General features: G+C 40.8%; 1 protein-coding gene across 5 annotated transcripts in view; it reads right to left on the bottom strand.

Annotated features, from left to right (window-relative positions):
* Positions 1-18,320, bottom strand: part of ERC2 (ELKS/RAB6-interacting/CAST family member 2) — a 585,639-nt gene that overhangs the window by 340,876 nt on the left and 226,443 nt on the right. For all 5 annotated transcript variants that reach the window (XM_074914417.1, XM_074914419.1, XM_074914418.1 and 2 more), the window contains one exon: positions 6,598-6,765. In XM_074914417.1, coding sequence (XP_074770518.1) covers positions 6,598-6,765 — 168 coding nt within the window. The remainder of the gene's footprint in view (positions 1-6,597; positions 6,766-18,320) is intronic.

Genomic DNA, 18,320 nt, shown 5'->3' with positions numbered 1-18,320 from the left:
TCCATTTGTTTGACAGTGTATTGGGATCAATAACACCACCACACTGGATGAACAATTGGCTATATTTAGTTCCATCCCACTTTCAGTCTGCCTTTATCTCAATAACATAACATGATTTGGCAAAGCTGCAAGAATAAGCAGCCAAAAAAGTACTATTTTCTAATACTCAGTACACTGAATGCTGTACCCTCAAAGTAGGCATACATTCTTAGAAGAAACGTTTCTTAACGCAATACACAAGTCAATAGTCACCACAGGAGGTTTGAAAAATCAAAACTTTCATGTTACTCGACAATGACTCCTGAATTTTTTTTAAAACTGGTAATCTACAGTCAGAACATTGGTCTGTTTTCTGGAACTAATTAGTTCAGAATTTTTTGTCTCACTCCAGAAATACAACAGAACTATGATTTGGTAATTGCAGAACACCAGTTCACATAACAGGCTATTTAACGTGTTCTGAGAGAATTTGATAAAGTTAATAATAATATCTTTCATCAAGCCATCATGTCCCCTTTACGGGATCATGAAAATGCGCTTCCAAATGATTAAACCATGAAAAAAAAAAAAAAAAAAAGGCATCTTCTATCAGCAATGTTCATTCACTTTCTACTTGTTAAGATCAAATTAAATTGGCCTCAGGTCTTCCTGGACCATTCCAGATTAAGAAGTTTCGATTTCAGTAGTGTTCTCAGCCAGAATTCCTGCATCAAGCAGTAATACTGATGCAAATTTCTACACACAGAGTAGGACTCATTTCTTTACACTAGTATACTCCTAGTCTGTCCATATGTAAATTTCTTCTTTTTTAGAAGATAGCTAACAGTACTGGTGCTTAGTTGCTGGCTGGGGTTAAACGATGACATGCATACAATTAATTGTATAACACATTTTAATTTAACATGAACTGGACAGTATCACCTAGTGTGGAGAGTCCAGCCACTCCAAGTACAGATTCCAATTATTACATGAGAGCTAAGACTTTATGACATTTCCTACAAATGCTAATTAGCTGGTAGGTTAGGGCCCTCAGTCATGTAGCACTTCATCAATCACAAAGCTTAAACTATTAAAGATGGAAACTCTAACATTTTACATGAAAAGTTATGTTGCAAGTCAAAGTAGAATATTATATTAGCCCCCTTTACATGGTGTTCTTTTATAATAGTCCCCACAAAAGAATTTCCACACACTGTTGTCCTAATATGATCCAGGTCTACATCCTCTATGCTGTTCTTGCCTCAGCAGCTACCATTTTCAACACCAAGACTCGTACTTCAGAGTATATAATTGTTTTTTAAAATATCTACAGATTCCTAGGAAACAAAACAGAGCAGGTATAGTCACTGTATGAAAGAGAAAATTTGGGAGCAAAAAGGGACATGAAAGAATCATCATCCAGTTCAACACTTCTGCCCTTCAAGAGCACAACTCAGCCATATTCATAGAACTTACACATTCTGGTAAAAAATACATAAAGATTTCTGAGGTCTGCCCCTCTGCATGCTAAACTGACAGATATGAGGTGTAAGACTAGCTTTGCCAGGTTAAACAAGGCTATTAAAACAGCATACCCAACTTTACTGGCACTAAAATGTAACAGTGGTGCCAAAGATTCTAAAAGAAAGAAATATTAAGTAATATTGCACCTCTGACATTGACATAAGTTTATTATTACTCCATGCCAATCTACCTTGATCCAAATCCTCTAACTGCATGCTGTTCCAGTTCTGGGCCTCCCTTAAGCCTGCAAATTATACTGAATAGTGTAGCAATTTTTCAATTTGGTCAAAAATTACACCAAAACCACTGCATAGCTGGACAATGCATCATTAGCTCATTATCTAGCCCATTACTTTCTTCAGTAACGTGTTGCCTTATGTGTGTTCCTACGTCACCCCATGGGACTCAACACAGCTGTTTTGTTGCCAATGTTTTTGTTTCTTCCACACCTCTGTCCTGTCCTCCAAGTATAACAGCTATCCAGAAAGAAGAAACAGCTCTAACTTTGAAAATAAGCTTTTCTGGTTTTAGTTTGGTCTCCTTTGTATTTTTCAACATGGTAGATTACAGTAATGTATACAAGAGAAAGAACAAAGACTTAGAAATTGCATCTTTCCAAGTTACATATTCCTTCCTACTCAGTTTCATGTTATTACTGACAGAAATATTTTTAAGCTCTACATACAAATTCTTCATTCTTCAATGACTTGAATACAACCATTAAAACAAATATTATTTTAGGCTGAGTGAAGCACTTCAGGCTGAGTGAAGAGAGATGTAGCCATCTATCTTGCATCAACAAATGAAGGCACTAGAGTAAGTGGTTATTCACAAGTCCTCATGTCAAAAGTAAATAAAAATGCATAAATATAAAATTTGACCCTGCATAGAGAAAAGAAAATGGAGACAAGCATTATAATATTACAGTCAGAAAAATCTAATGTCTTGGGAGAATTTAGGACAAAGAACTAGAAGCAATTCTTCCAGTTTCAGAAGGGTTTTCATAAGAGTAAGAGAGCAACCAGGGCAATGTCCTGAAAGAAGGTATGTGAAGTGTAGAAAATCCACTGGAGGGTCCAGTAATTGTTTCACCTCCTAAATGTCATATGAAACTGTCTATGTTGCTTTCCACACACTGAATTCTCCACATATATGTGCACATTAGAACAAATTAATTTCTAAATGCTCAATGTACAAATGTCTGGCTGCCATCACTTGAAGTGAAAACAACAGTGGAAGAAGTGGCCAAAAGGTCAGAAGGAGATGAGTAAAAATCAAAGGAATGCAAGAGGCATGTGTAATCCATCAAGGATTAAAAGGCAGAAGTGAATTAGATTCAAGTAAAGGATTGTGGTGGTGCAATTCTCACCCCTCCTTGTCCCTCCTTGTTGGGCTGCTTGGTGCTAGGTGTGATTCCACCCACATCCCCTGAGCTATACACCAAACTGTGGAGGTGAGGACTGCTAACATTAAGGCACCCACTTAACAAGCCTGACTCCTGCCCTCCAGATTGCTCAGAAACAGTTACGACAGCCCATCATCTCCTGATGGCCTGGCACACCTGTGCCTGGGATGTGGTCAGATGGGAACAGTAACAGGGGTGCACATTCAAGTTCTTGTGCAACTGATGGAAGGCACCAGATAGTATTTGACAAAAGTCAATTATCTTGGACCCTATAAATTGTGACCACCAGGGAGACCCTTTGAGCTCTCCTGGATCACAGCAGCCTGTGACCAGCATTTCCCCTGAGCTGGGAGCCTCGCGGGTATCAAAACCCTTAAGGTGTCATCTGCTGCCAGAGCTGACGGAAGGCCTGAGCGAAGTCAACCTGCTCGAGTCTCAATTATCCCCTGTTGAGGAATGTCAAGGCATTGGAAGTATTTACCTAAACTCGAGAGGAGGGAAATTTTACTTTGAGCTAGCTTCTCTTTCACCTACTCCTCTGCTTACTGGTTTGTGTGGGTACATACTTCATCTTACTGGATCCGAAGACTTTTGTCTCTGTGTGCATTTGTATATTTTGTGTTTGTGTATGCGCATGTACATATGTATAGATTTAAGACACCATAACGTAAATTAGTGTGAATTTTGTCATCTTAGAATCTGTAAATAAGTCGCTATTTTTATAAAATTTTTGGAATTAGTTTATAATGATAAATTGCTGTTAGTTATTAATAAATCTAGATTTCCTGTTAAATCATTACCATGTTAATACCTTCATCTGCAACAAGGATAAAATTACTGCAATCAATACATATTAAATACTTTCCAATCAAAATTTATACTTATATATGGTTGCTATTAGAAAGGTATGTTGTCAAAACTGGAAAGAAAAGAGGTATCTCATAAAATCTTTTTCTTAAAGGACAGCATCCACTACTAGACTATATGAAAATTCCTGAAAAGTGAATATTCAAAGATATTACAATAAGAATACTACAGCACTAGGAATTAATGCTATACATAGCCCAACATATTTCTGATATAACACATGACTGAATGAACAATCTGCTTATGGTTAAAAAGGAGCTGTGCTCCCTTTGGCTTTGACAGACTAAATACTCTATGAGGTATGAATGCCCCAGGACACATAATTTCATGCAGTGAGGCTAAAATTATCTAGAACAGAAAGGCACTAATGTCAGGAAAGCTTCTACAAAAAAGTAGACAGACAATGAAAATCTTCCCTTCTACATGCAAGTATCATGGTCCAGAGATGAGATTGCATCTGCTGCCAAGGAGGCTGTGATGCTCAAGGAGGCTAACTATGAGAAGTCATGATCTAATAAGTCCTGTCAAAATGAAGTTGAATGCTTGGGTTCACTAGATAAGGAGAATTTTTTTTTTTTTTCAGATTAATTTAAAAGCCTGGAATTTCTATTGGTGACATAGAGAATTTTCTACTTCATAATTGTACACCACAGACATGAAAAGTAAACAGTAAATGCATCCTTTAGTATCATACTCTAGATTTATTTAAATAATGGGTGAGTAGAGCAGGATGATATTTCAATAAAATTTTTCTCTAGTCAAAATATCTGTGAGTGAATTTATCTCCAAACATATTGGAAGCGAGGCACAAGTAAAGTAATGATCCAAAGATGCAACTGTGACCTAAGAGTAATTTTAAAAATGTATTTTTCAAATATAATATTCTTTCCTATAAACCAATTAATGGTGTAAAGATGATCTGGTAAACAGCATATTTGGTCATGCTAACATCTACATATTAAGATAACGTTATTAAAAATGCTCCAGAGAAGCAAATCTACACATAACTTTTATGTGATGTAAATGAACTATTTTTCTTGGGGTTTTTTTTAAATAATCATCATAGTTCACTCTTCTCTAAATAAACCCATAGCAGAAAAGTTGAACTTCAGAAGTTCCCTGATGAAGCATATTCACCAGAATAAAAACTGCAAAAAAAAAATCAGGTGCTACTTCCAGTTTTAGAGTCAATTTAGTACTAACTCTGGTTTTGCACCTAGTAGTTATCAGGATTTATTTATCACATTGTATACTAGAGCTCACAATGCTAAAACATGTGTTTATGATTTAGTGAAGAGATAGTGCAGTTTGAGAATTATTATTTTCATTAAGAAGCAGGTGCTAAAGAGGCAAGGCCATCTGCAAGCCCTAATAAAATAGCCATGATGTATTAAAAACAGGCTATGTTTTAGCCTAAAACTAAAAACACACTATGTTGCAGATTTCTGAGCACATAGCATTGACAGATAGTGCTGACAGCTCTGTGATAAGTCATATTCATCACACAATTTTGATCACTGAATGCACATTCCTCCTACTAATCCATTTCCTCAAGATCTAAATACAAGACCAACTGTAAATTGTTGGTTTGTTTGGGGCTTTTTAAAAATACAATCACAAGAAAAGATGCATCCTTTTTTCTTCAAAATTCTCAAGTGATGTCCAAAACTAATTAGCATTCAGCACACAGGATAAAAGGCTTGAAGTTTGCTATCTCTACAACATCAGCATTGCTAACAAGGCAAATATTCAGAAATAAGATTAAAGTGGACAAGTACCTATATTCCAGTTTTGGTAGGCCTTATTTCCCGGGCCTGAAAAAGCAGTCTTCTCAGTTTCTGGAAAATAAGGACTTAGCTTTTTAAAGACTGTATTTAACCAATTGCAGACAGAAGCACAGCCAGACTATGAACCCTATATGAATCGTGAAGGAAAATCACAGTAACATGAACTACCTAGATAATAATAGAGAGTAAAGAGTAGACATTCTGAGTGGCTGTAAAAGAAGAAGTAACAGTAAAGTGTATTTGATGTCAGGAACTTTTTCTCCATTTATCTGTGTGCTCATGAGTGCATCTATATACAATAGTGTGATACACAAAACACACATACCTGCTAGCATAAGTATTTTTGTAAGCAGAAGAAAAAGGGTACCGTGTACACTACTACTGTATGCAGAACACTTGCAGAGCTGCCTTTCCAGGAAATTCCCTCCCCACTCCCCCAAATGGAAACCGCAATGATTAAATCCAACTTCCCAAAGATAGTTAATGCAGTTAGCTAAATTTGTAGAAAATAAGTCTAATAACGCTGTTCAGAGAGAGCCTCCCTTCTTAATGCCTTTAGCTCACAGAAAAAGCAGGTAATTGACTTAATTTAGGTTCTTTCCCCATTTCCATCCTCCCCCACAAAAAAAAAAAAAAAAGGCTTAAAAAAGAAAGCAGTATCCTAATCTTTTAGCAGTCCCACACGTTTTATTTACATTATTTAGAAAGAGTAGAAATCACTGTTACTAAGGATAACTGAATACTTCATGAATAAGAAGATTTGTCAGACTTTTTAGGACATTAATTTAATTCAAATAATTTTCTGGAAGCTGCAGTACCTAATATCTTTGTGATACAATATAATTAAGATGTAATACTATAGAAATGATCCCATGGAAAACAGTAACACAGATCTTCTATTAGAGAATTATTTGACTATTACAGACTTACTCCTTACATTTTTTAATATATTAAAAGTTATACACTGTAAGAAATATATTTCCTTTGAAAGTGACTCGAAAGTTTTACAGCTTATCTTTTCATCAGTGATCTTACCTTTTTTTGAAGGACATTAATTTTTCTTTCTTTTACTTCCAACATGTCTTTCATATCTCGAATCTCCCCAGCCAGCGTTCCTTTCTCTTCTGTGAGGTCTTGAAGTTGTTTTGTTTTTTTGTTCAGAAAGGTTTCTTTTTCTTCCAATCGTAACCGCAAGGCATCAACCTACAGTAAGTAAATCAAACATATTTAGGTTTTAGTAAACATCATCAGCCTACTTTATTTTTTTATAATACCCTTTTTTGTCACTTAAGAAATGTTTTTTTCTTCTCTATGTAGATTTTCAAACTTTATCTCAGATTAAAAGTTTCTTTTACTTGTTAAAATGTAATAAAAAATTAAATCATTTCCAGCACCAATACATGAATAGAAAAAGTAGAATAATCACAACATGAAATAGCATTAAACCAGTCCAAACTTGACATACACATAAAATACTCAAAAATAATCCAAAAACAAAACCAAAACATTCTTCACTTATTAAATATATAACTCATTGAAAATAGTGTTCTGTATCCTGTATTTAATTTGCCCATTAAAACCATGAAGTGGGCAATCAGATACTACAGTCTCTACACAGGTTTGGGCATGGATCAGTAGTCTAGAAACACAATTATTTTACAAAGACATGGCAAATGGGAAATTATAAGGTTCTTCACTTTTCTCGAGTGCATCTCGCACAAATCTCTTAAGAAATGGGCCTTACTGTATTTTTCTGTAGTAAGTACAAATTCCTGTTAACCAAAATAAGGGATATCCCAAGGATTGTCCTATGCAGAAATGTCTTAATAAAGAACTTCACCAAATTGCTCTGCATTACATAACTGCTTTTTTCCTTTAGAAAACCTAAAAAAAATAATTAAAAGAAAGGAAAAAACCCAAAAGCATTCTAACAACACACAAAGTGTATGTAGCCTTGATTTTCTCATTTCTTGCTGTAAAAATGCTCAAGTATGCAATTTTATCATTCCTTTAACACAGTTCAAACAGTTCTCAAATTATGGTCAGGCAAATACTTTCTGGTGGTCTGGAAAAATAACTGTAGATCACTTGATACTGGTTACTATCTGTATACAGTTGTTTCTACTAACAGCTCTATTGCTAATAACAATTAAAAGCTTGGGGACTCATAAAAGCATTTGGAAATAAGATGGAAAAATAGCTGACTCCTCCATCACAAGAGGAGAGAGAGGAGGGAAAGGAACAGCAACCTTCATGGACAAATATTATCGTCAAAACAGATAAAAACATTTGGTGAAGGGAGGAACAAAGTGGCAAGAAAAAAAAGAAAATCTAAATGACAGGGTACCTGTTCAAGGAAATGGAGGAGGAGGGAACGGGCTCTTTGGGGAGTATAATCAAGAAACAGGAAAGTATGCACAATGTGAACAGACAATCATGGCCACAGCAGTAGACATATACACATGGATCCAGATGGAAACACACAAAAAACGTCAAAACAGGGGAAGAAAAAGAACTAGACAGAAAAGATACTTTTTTCAAGTAGATTTAACAATCCTACTTTATAGCTTCGAATTCCTAGTACCTTTTTTAGTAATATCTTTCTACTTAAGCACTGCCTACATTAGTTACCACAGGGTAAGGTACAATTCCAAGGTGTCACTTTTCACACAGGGAAGAGAGGAAGCAGTCACTGTCATGATGCTCACTGATAGAATCTTTGAGAACTCCTAATATACTATTCAGACTATTGCCTCTAAAGAACTTTCAAAAAGGTATTCAAAGTAAGAGATCTTGTCACAGCTTCATTAAATTAACATATAATAATGGAAGGGAATAAAGCAAATACATAAGTGGTCTTACAATGATGTGAAGGTGAAGTGGAGATGAAACTGCAAGCAAGAATTAACGCTGGAAAATTTTCACAAGTTTTAATAGTGCCTCTTTTTATATAGTAAAGAAGGACAAAACAATTAGAAGTCAATACTGTAATAATTCAAGAATATAAAGATATTGACTGTTGGATGGGGCTTTGGACAACCTGGGCTGGTAGAAGGTGTCCCTGCCCAGGGCAGGGGGTGGGAACTATATGAGCTTTGAGGTCCCTTTCAACTCAAACCTGTCTATGATTCTGTATTTCCACATTCTGGTTCAGAAATGAGGTTATAGATGAACCACTGGGCAACTCATGGGCAGCACAGCACAGAATACTGTTTTGAGATATTTTGGGGTAAAAAAACCCAGATTTCATTATATATCAAATTTTTTAAGACCAAAAGAGACACTTTTTTTTTTTTTTAACGTGAGCCTCATATTTTTGAAGGCTAATTTGAAAATAAAATAATACAAGAAAATATAGTATGGCCCTGAAATTTTTTCAGCACTTTTAAACATCAGAAGAAATCAACAAAACCAACCCATTGTCAATGTTAAGCATTAGAGATTCAATTCTGCATTCCCTGTGCAGTCTCAAACTCCCAAATTCAAGCCTGGGGTACAGAAATAAAGGAATTTATTCTTAGTGAAATATTTTGGTTTTCCAAAACAAAACTTGGAATCCAGGAGAGAGGATAATAAAAATACTGCTATAGACCTACTTCTACATTTGTCCTTCTGCCCCACTCAGAGAAAGACTCTATGTAGCACAGAGAGCACACAGAGGTAGCAGTATGGGCACGGAGGACGTTTGCAAGGTTTGCAAGCCATCAGAATCCCATTCTAATTTCACGCAAAGTAGAGAACTAAGATAAAGAGAGTGCAATCATTTGTTATAACAGACAGGTTTCCTTGAATAGAGGCCATTTTCCTGATACTGCTTTCTTGTGCAGCTCTTAAACCATGAGGTGTCCGCATTAAGTGGACCTACACAGGCTTGTTTTGTCTGCAGGGTACACCATTGAGAGGACAAGGTTTGGATTGAAAATATATGATGTGGCAATCTCAAATAATTCTCCATCTACAAGAGAGCTGCAGGAAGTCAGGCAAGTGAGAAATTTTAGATTCACTAATCTAAATTTCAAACATACAAATGTCAGAAAATAAAGAACAAGGGGTTTAAGTTTACATTACCTAAAAATTCATAAAGTTTATTCATAATAAAAAGCTAGCTGGAAGTAACTGAAAGGGTATAAATATCAGTTTAACATTTTTAAGTTCTGCAGCTGGAATAGTCAGAAAGGGCCATATCTACTGAGCACTTTTATTCATAGTTAATCAGAATATTAGTAAAGTAAAAAACAATCAGCAAATATAATTTATTTATTTTTATATCCTGAGTTTTGTAATGCTAAATGTATTCAAAGTAAAAGTCTTTTTAAAAACTTGGTTTGGGACCAATTTAGATGATCTATTGGATCTTGAAATGCATGTTCCTCCTGCTCTTAAAATGGCTCATTGCTTTTCTATACACCGGAAAAAAGATTTATATTCTACAGAATTTATTTTATTTTTAAGACCTTTTTTACAATATTACAGTAATAGGATCTTGCAGTTTGTAAGCAGTGTGCAGTATGAGATTCAAAGATGACTTTTTAAGTTAGAAAACAAGAAATAGTAGTAGCAGCAAAATTTCAGACCCCTTAATAATCATAAAAGACCTCATCTGAAACTCATTACCACATCTTCTTTATACTTAATCACTTATTTGCTTCATGTCTGAAAGCAATCCCTTAAGTCAAATCATAAAAATCTCTGTTGGGCCTTTAAGCTGCAGCTGAAAAGCTCGTCATAACATCGCAGTAGGAGCTCCAAAAGGGGTTCTCTTCAGTCAGGCACCGCAAGTCTCATTTTCCAACTGCCGCTAAATAGAAGCTTAATGCTTTAAATCGAAGGGAGTTGAAGGTGATTAGACCCACTGATAAACAAAGCACTGATATCGTTCCCTCATGACTGGGATAATACAGTAGCTTACACATATGCTGATACAGTTCTGTTCTGCTTGGCTGAACCAGGCAGTTTCTGAGTCAATAGTCTTTTCTTCTCTACCCATCCAGTCCCCACCCTAAGGGCCAAGCAAACAATTCTCACTCTTCCTCATAAATTTCTTCCCACACACCCTGTCATCACAGTTCACTAGATTCAACTCAGGAATGGGGATTTGAGGCATTAAAACTTGGGAGCACAAAAAGGAGGGTTGAGAAGATGGCACTGAAGTCCCAATCTATGAGTGACAACCTGTGTGGGAAAGGGGTGCAGAGCCCTGTCCACTCTGGTTTCTCAGACTCCAATCCTGTCCTCATACAGCTGTTAAAGAGCAACACATCATTGAACTTTTCTGCATTTCCTTTCAGCACTAGCTAGCTCATAACACAGCCAGTACATTATTTCTATTCCCTAAACAAAGACGCTAATTCAACCTGGAGAGACAAGAAAAGGTGCATGGTGGTTTTCTTTCACACCAAAAAGAAACACACATGGAACTCTCGAACAGAGCCGCAATCTCCATCTTTCCTTTCACTAGTTAGCATTCAGGCCATCCACACAAAAACCTTTAAGCTATCACAAAGGTTATGACCTCAACTATACCAGAGTACCAGGCACCTAGTATTTCAGAGTTATCTGGACTGACTCTAAATGCAGAAAGAGATTGTTTTCTTGTTAATGTCATAAAAAGATTACTCCACATGCCTTCATGTAAACAGTTGACACCTTAGATCAATTCTTCCAGCTCCATGGTAACTTTTTAACAATTATTAATGAACATTCATGTGTTTGAGCTGAATTGCATTCTTCCATAAGAAGTTGCACATGGACTTAAGATCTGAATATTTTTAGACGTAAGCAGTGTAACTTTTGCCTAGAACCCCAATTCCCAGAAGAGATTGGTCTTAATATAAGACTATATCAGTTTTCATTTAAGAATTCATTTCTAGTCTTGGTAGCTTAATTAAAAAAAGCTTTAAAGAATGACTGAAGTGCAGCCTCAATTGCACTGAGAAAAATGTTCTAAAAGATTTGAAACCGCCAAAGAATCTTGATCCCAGTAACTCCACACGACAGTGCAAGCATTGGGACAGAAAGACTATGGCAAGGAAAAATTCCTCTAAGAAGGAATTTCACCTTCCTGGAGAAACAAAAATCTTTCTCAAGTATGATGAAAAGAAGCTAGTGACATGGGTTACTAACATAGCATTTCCCATGTTTCAGTCTGGACTGTGGAGTTTCAAACTAATCTTTTGCAAACGATACATTTTCCTATTCTTCAATAAGACACTACCTTACTTGATGCTCCTCCTTTTTTCCCCTTTGTGCAGAAATATTTTAACTATTATATATTATAGTTAAAGTCAAATCCATGTGAGAGCTCAGACTAAAACCTTTAAGATCAGAAAAGGATAATATTTATAACACAGCATGGTTTTTCCATCTGTGTCATCCTTTTCTCCTTGCAAGTACAGGAAACAGAAATATCTCTAGTCTTCCTCCCTAGAAGCTATTTTTTGTGGAGCTCAAGTTAGATTGTGTCCTGACACCAATGTTGGGAAGAAAAAAATAAAAAAAAAAAAAAAAAAAAAAATCTTCTAAAGATATTTTCTTACATCTCCTCAACCAGTGGGCAAGTATTTTGAGACTAATACAGCAGAGAACTTTAATTCAAAATCCACCTACACAATGAAGCCCGGGTATTTTGATAGAATAGGTATATCATCCCCCAAACTAACATACACAGCAAGAAGCCATTCTGAAATCAGTGCTCTACGTGAGTTTTCAGAAAGGCAGAACTCTGAGCCAGTGCTAGTCTGCGAGACTGAATATGCAACTCATACTGTGTGTGGTCTTAGGTGTACAGATTTATTTTCTATTCACAGGAATGCAATGTGGAGGTTTACAAGAACATCGGTTATGTCAGTCATTTTCTCCTTCCCTAAATTCTTCTTTCTGCCTCCAGTAATCATGAACCAAGCCCTTTACATTTCTCATAACGCAAAAAAACCCCACCTCAGCCTGAACTGCATGCAACCTTGTACTATATGGTATCTGGTGCTAAGCAGGTATGACATCATTTCATAAGTCAAATATGAACCTCCAGATGGTGTAAAAAGCTGTTAAATCAGTTCTTTATCTTCTGGAAGACAAGAAACAAAAGATACTACCTTCGTTTATATCCAGGATGAATTTGCCAATATTAGAAATTATCTTTTCCCCTGCAAATGGTACTGTGAAATCACATCTCCCAAAAATAATGAAACAATGAAGTATTCTAAATGGAGCATGCCAGTACACTATGAGAAATGTCTGCCATTTTGTTACTTCTCCTTTTACATCTATGTCATTTCTAATATAATCTGAAAGGAAATTAAATATGGGTTATTTTACAGCATCAGATATATACTTTTATATTTGGAAGGATAAGGATTTCTGGTACACAAAAACCCTCTCTGGCTTTTCACTCAACACCATGTAATTTTAAGAGTCCTTGACTTATTTTTCCCAAGCTTTGGCAGTACATTTACCAGTAAAACCTGGCAATCTGAAGAACACCATCATTTTCCAGAAAAATAAAGCAAAAACAGATCTGATAGCTAACACATAAAGCATTTCAAAGGCCTCTATCCAAGTAAATTGCTTTTTAATTTTCTCCTACTTTTTTTTCCTCAGCAACTACTTATTTCAGCTATTTAATACAATAAATTCTGTCACTTGCTCTGGAAATATACAACACACTGCAAAAACTTCAGAATTAAGGTTATACTTTAGGAAGAAAAATTCGTGTAAGTGGCAAAAATTGCCAAATTCAAAATCAAACTTTATTAATCTTCATGTCATCACCCACCACTCATGACCAGCTCCAGTAGTGACGTCTATTTCTTGAAGTTCCTTATTCTTAACTGTTTAACTTATATGCCATATTAGACACATCATTTATGAAAGTGTTTTCAGTGCTATGGAGCTCCATGTGGAAGTAAAATATGAAGAAGCACTACTGTGTTTCACTGTTAAGAATTAATTTTACCAACAAAGGTTTAGCTGTATTTTTTTTTTTTTTAAATTATTCTGAATTTACCAGTTAAGCACTAAATGTACTGTAGTACCACACCCGGAATAATAGAGAAGGCAAACTGCAACCCACTGTCAATCGCCTTCCTAAGCCCACCACTGTTCCAGCCACTGTGTCCAAAAGCCAGTCTTCTCCCCTTTTGTACTATCATCCTCTCCCTTCCTGATGACCACTACAGGTTCCACAGAGCTCTTGACACTTTTCTGTGTTGTTACTTCCCAGGCTTTTTATGGAATCCTCACACAAATACTGACCTTCCCTCTCCCCCTGCAGATTAAATGCTGCCTTCCCCAAGGTGCGACTACGGGTCAGGAGGAGCAAAGGCAGTATATGGCAACAAAACACACACAAATGCTTCCTCTAAAATGACAGAGGCGTTTTCATTATGAAAATGATTCAAAATTGGGAAAACTGATTGATGAACAGTTTGCAAAACTGCCTTTGCTCTACAGTCCAAATACTCTCAGTCCCCTTCTGGAGGATGGCTTGGAGGCCAGCAGGATTTACCTGTGAGAACTGGGACAACTCCATCAAGGGCAGATACCTGGGCCAAAGGCAAATGCCCAGCCTACAAACAGAATCACATTCGCCACATCTGGAAAGACCAAACCAGCAACAGGCCAGCCCTTGCACTTCCCTTTACCTCCCGGTCCCCAGGAGAGGCCTACAAAGGCTGAATTGCACTTCCAGGCTGAGAAGCTCCACCCTGAGCAAAGGTGTTCTTTGCATCTCTCCCTCTACTCTGGCTGTCTAAGGTCTTAGAAGACCAAGAGCTTCTTGAAGATGAAGCCAGGCAATTCCATGGCAGTGTACTCCATGGCAGTGCACAACAAGTAGCAACAGATCGTGCAAAGACATTAGAGAGACAGCTGTTGCTTTGGAAAAGCAGAAGACTGCAGTTCTGCCAGGAAGAAGCGCTGGACCTCATCCTTAAGGTCCCTTCGAGCTATTTTATTAGGCGTTCTTTTCAAGACTAGCCAATAAACCATTAAACCTCAAACAGTGAAACAACCACCAAAAAAACCCAATAAACATGCCTCCTCTCTTATCTGGCACTTCAGCAACATCATCTGGGCTCCTCTGTCCCCTCCTGGTCTCCACAGTCCAGGAAAGATCTGTTGTGAGCCCAGCCCAAAGCCTTTGAGGTGGGGAGGGGTGTACAAGGGCAGGCAAAGGCAGCTTCCTCTGGTCTGCATCAGGAAGGGAAGAAATGCTCAGGGGTGGACCTGACTGGTGACTACAGCTGAACAAGCAGCACTAGGCCTAGGAGGAATCCCAGCTAGGTGAAAGGAAGACTGTCACCGTGAAGCTGCTCAGACATGGCGCAGAGGCCCCAGAGCGGCTGTGGAGCCTCTGTGCTTGAGAGCATCTAAACACGGCTGAACAAAGACCCAAGCAACGGGATGCAACTGGAGCTGCTCTGAGAAGGAGCTTGGACTAGAGACCTCCAAGTGTCTCTCCCAACCTTTGTGCTTCTGCGGGTCTTTGAACATAACCTGTCCTGCCATCCCCAGGGTCCTCCCTCAGTGGCCTCCAGCAGGCTCCTTGCATTGTCCTGGCACAGCAGCTCAAAGGACACCAGGCCCTCTCGTCCCCTTCTCCTTCAGAGCTCCGTGTACGTGAAATGGCACCTCTCCACGCTCCAGAGCAGAGCCAGGGGATGGGGAAGAAGAGTCCACACAACAAGTGGCAATCAGCAGTTCTACACAGAGAGCTGTCAGACCTTGCGCAGGCCGGCTGGATCTCACTTCCCTGCCAGTGGGATGTCTTCATGTTTTGCCCCCTCTCAGCCACTGCCAAGCACAGGAGACTCTGCCGCTTCCAGGGCATTGGTTCGGTGGAGAGTTGCTGAGGACCCCTGACCCTCCTGGAACATGGCTGCCACTGTCTCATTGAGGGGAACCCTGGCACGGGATGAGGAGGGGGCTGGAGCCCAGGGCTTACAAGGGGAGGTGGAGGAGGGCAGTCTCTGTGCCCAAGGGGCAGCCTTTCTCTTGGACAAGCATCATGGCAGGTGGGAGTGAGTCCCAGGAAGGGGACCCTCAGCCCCTGCGACCCTTCTTCTCCCGCATTTGGGCATCGCTCAGACCACGGGCCCACCACGCCCTAACCTGCCACAGTTGGACACGCCCACTGGCCGCAGTCACCATCGCCATCACAATGGCCCGGTGATGTCACAAACAACCACAACAGCCTTTTGTTCCGGCCCTATAAAAACAGGGACCCTGCAGCTGGCCCACAGCTTGCCGAGCTTCCAGGCCCTCAGAAGCCAAGCATACCTGGAAGGAAGAGGAGCCGGAGCATCAAGGCGGGTGGCTGCCTACCTTTGCGTGGGACAGCAAACAGATCATTCCCACCACCGGCAAAGAGGAAGACACCTCCCAGCAGCCTGAATCAGGAGGGCAGTCAGTGGAGGAGGAGGACATCACCCCTACTGCCATGGGAGTGAACGACCTTGCTCCTCGGACTGACCGCAAGAGGCGCCTGCCTGCAAACTCACAGGAGAACGGCCCGGAGCCCAAGCGCCTCTGCCTGCCAGGGAGCATCCAGAGCAGGGAGGCGGGTGCCTGCCCACCTTCGTCAGTGATGGCAGAGAGAAGGTTACCATCACCACAGGCAAAGAGAAAGGCACCTCCCAGCACCCTGAATCAGGAGGGCAGTCAGCGGAGGAGGAACAACATCACGCCTAGTGCCATGGGCGTGAATGCCCTTGCGCCTCGGACTGACCGCAAGAGGCACCTGCCCACAGACCCAAGGGAGAACGGCCCGGAGCCCAAGCGCCTCTGCCTGCCAGGGAGCATCCAGAGCAGGGAGGCGGGTGCCTGCCCACCTTCATCAGTGACGGCAGAGAGAAGGTTACCATCACCACAGGCAAAGAGAAAGGCACCTCCCAGCACCCTGAATCAGGAGGGCAGTCAGCGGAGGAGGAACAACATCACGCCTAGTGCCATGGGCGTGAATGCCCTTGCGCCTCGGACTGACCGCAAGAGGCGCCTGCCCGCAGACCCAAGGGAGAACGGCCCGGAGCCCAAGCGCCTCTGCCTGCCAGGGAGCATCCTGAGCAGCGAGGCGGGTGCCTGCCCACCTTCGCGTGGGAAAGCAGAGACAAGGTTACCGCCACCACGGGCAAAGAGGAAGGCACGTCCCTGGAGCCTGAAGGAGGAAAGTCAGCGGAGGTGGAGGAGGAGGAGGAGGAGGAACACTACCCCTCGTGACATGAGAACCACTGACCGCTCTCATGCAACCAGCGTTGTCCAGCAGACAGCTGTGGACACACAGGTGAACAGCATGGGGCCCCACCATGTCTATCTGCTGAGAAGTCCTGTGAGGACCAGGGGCGGCAGTGCACCAGACAACGGCGTGGAGCCCACAGAGGTGAATCCACTGGCTCCCTACCAGCTGCCCAGGCATAACAGTGCACCAAAGGACAGTGTGGAGCCCATGGAGGTGGATCCACCTCAATAAACAAAAACAATAAACAGCAACAGAATAAAAATGCTTCCATCCTCTCTTATTGGGCACTTCGGTGACTGCATCTGCACTCCTGTCACCCCTCCTGGCCTCTGCCTTTTAGTAGGAGGCTCTTTCTTGGAAACTTTCTGCTTCCATGCCCACCTTCGTGCTTTGGCGGTGCCTTACCTTCTGAGGTTTTTTAAGCTATAATATCAGTAACCTGATACTAGTTTTTTCAATGGAGTAAAATTATCATAAGAGAGGCGTTGAACCCTAGGAATGTCTTGTTTCCCCCACCACTGAGGGATCCTCTGAGAGGCCGGGTAAGGTGGACAACTGTTCAACCTCCTCCAGGGCAGCTACACCAAAAGCCCACCGGTACCCTTTTGGGTCTCTGAAGTACCCTCTCCTGAGATAGTCTGTGCCCAGGATGCACGGGGCATCTGGGCCAGTCACAATGGGGTGCTTATACCAGTCCCTCCCAGTCAGGCTCACTGCAGCTTCCAGTAGGGTCAGCTGTTGGGATCCCCCTGTCACTCCGGAGATGCAGATGGATTCAACCCCACTGCAGCTCGATGGCATCGGGGTGCACTGACCGCCAGTGTCCACCAAAGCCTTATACTCTTGTGGGTCTGACGTGCCAGGCCATCGGATCCACACTGTCCAGTAAATCCCATTATCCCTTTCCTCCACCTGGCTGGAGGCAGGGCCCCTCTAATCCTGCTCATCATCACTCACTTCTTGTGAGAATGATTTAGTGGTCCCCTCAAGAGGGTCAGACATAACGTTCGCCGTTCTATTCTGTCTGGGGGATTTCCGACTGGACACTGGAGCTGCGCTTTTCGTGGAGGACTCCCCTTTAGTGATGGTCTTCCCTTTCAGCTGCTCTACTCGTGCAGCTAGGGCGGCAGTGGGCTGTCCATCCCACCTCCTCACGTTTTCTACATGGTCACGGAGGAAAAACCACAGGGTGCCTCGTGGTGTGTACCTTCTGCTGCCTTTCTCTTGGGTGGGGAAACGTTTACTTCTAAAGGCTGAGACATTAGCCCGTGCAGGTGGATGTAGGACACGTCCTCTTCCACTCTCTGGACCCTCTGAGACTGCTCCTTTACAGCTGAAACCCAGGAATGTTGGGATGACGGGAGATTTCACTCATATTGCCGGAGCTTGCCAACCACTCCATCCACTGTTAGAGTCTGGGTGTCTGTCCACCAGGACACTATGGCCAATGCTTTCGAGTGCGCTTCTGGTGCGCTCTTCAGGAACTTTCGCCACATCAGGTGTGTGCAAGGGGCCTGATCTGGGTCCA

This window comes from Athene noctua, chromosome 10 (assembly GCF_965140245.1).
Source record: "Athene noctua chromosome 10, bAthNoc1.hap1.1, whole genome shotgun sequence".
Classification (NCBI taxonomy): Eukaryota; Metazoa; Chordata; class Aves; order Strigiformes; family Strigidae; genus Athene; species Athene noctua.
Note: the sequence above shows the minus strand (reverse complement) of the source record. Positions and strands in the feature narration are given on the sequence as shown.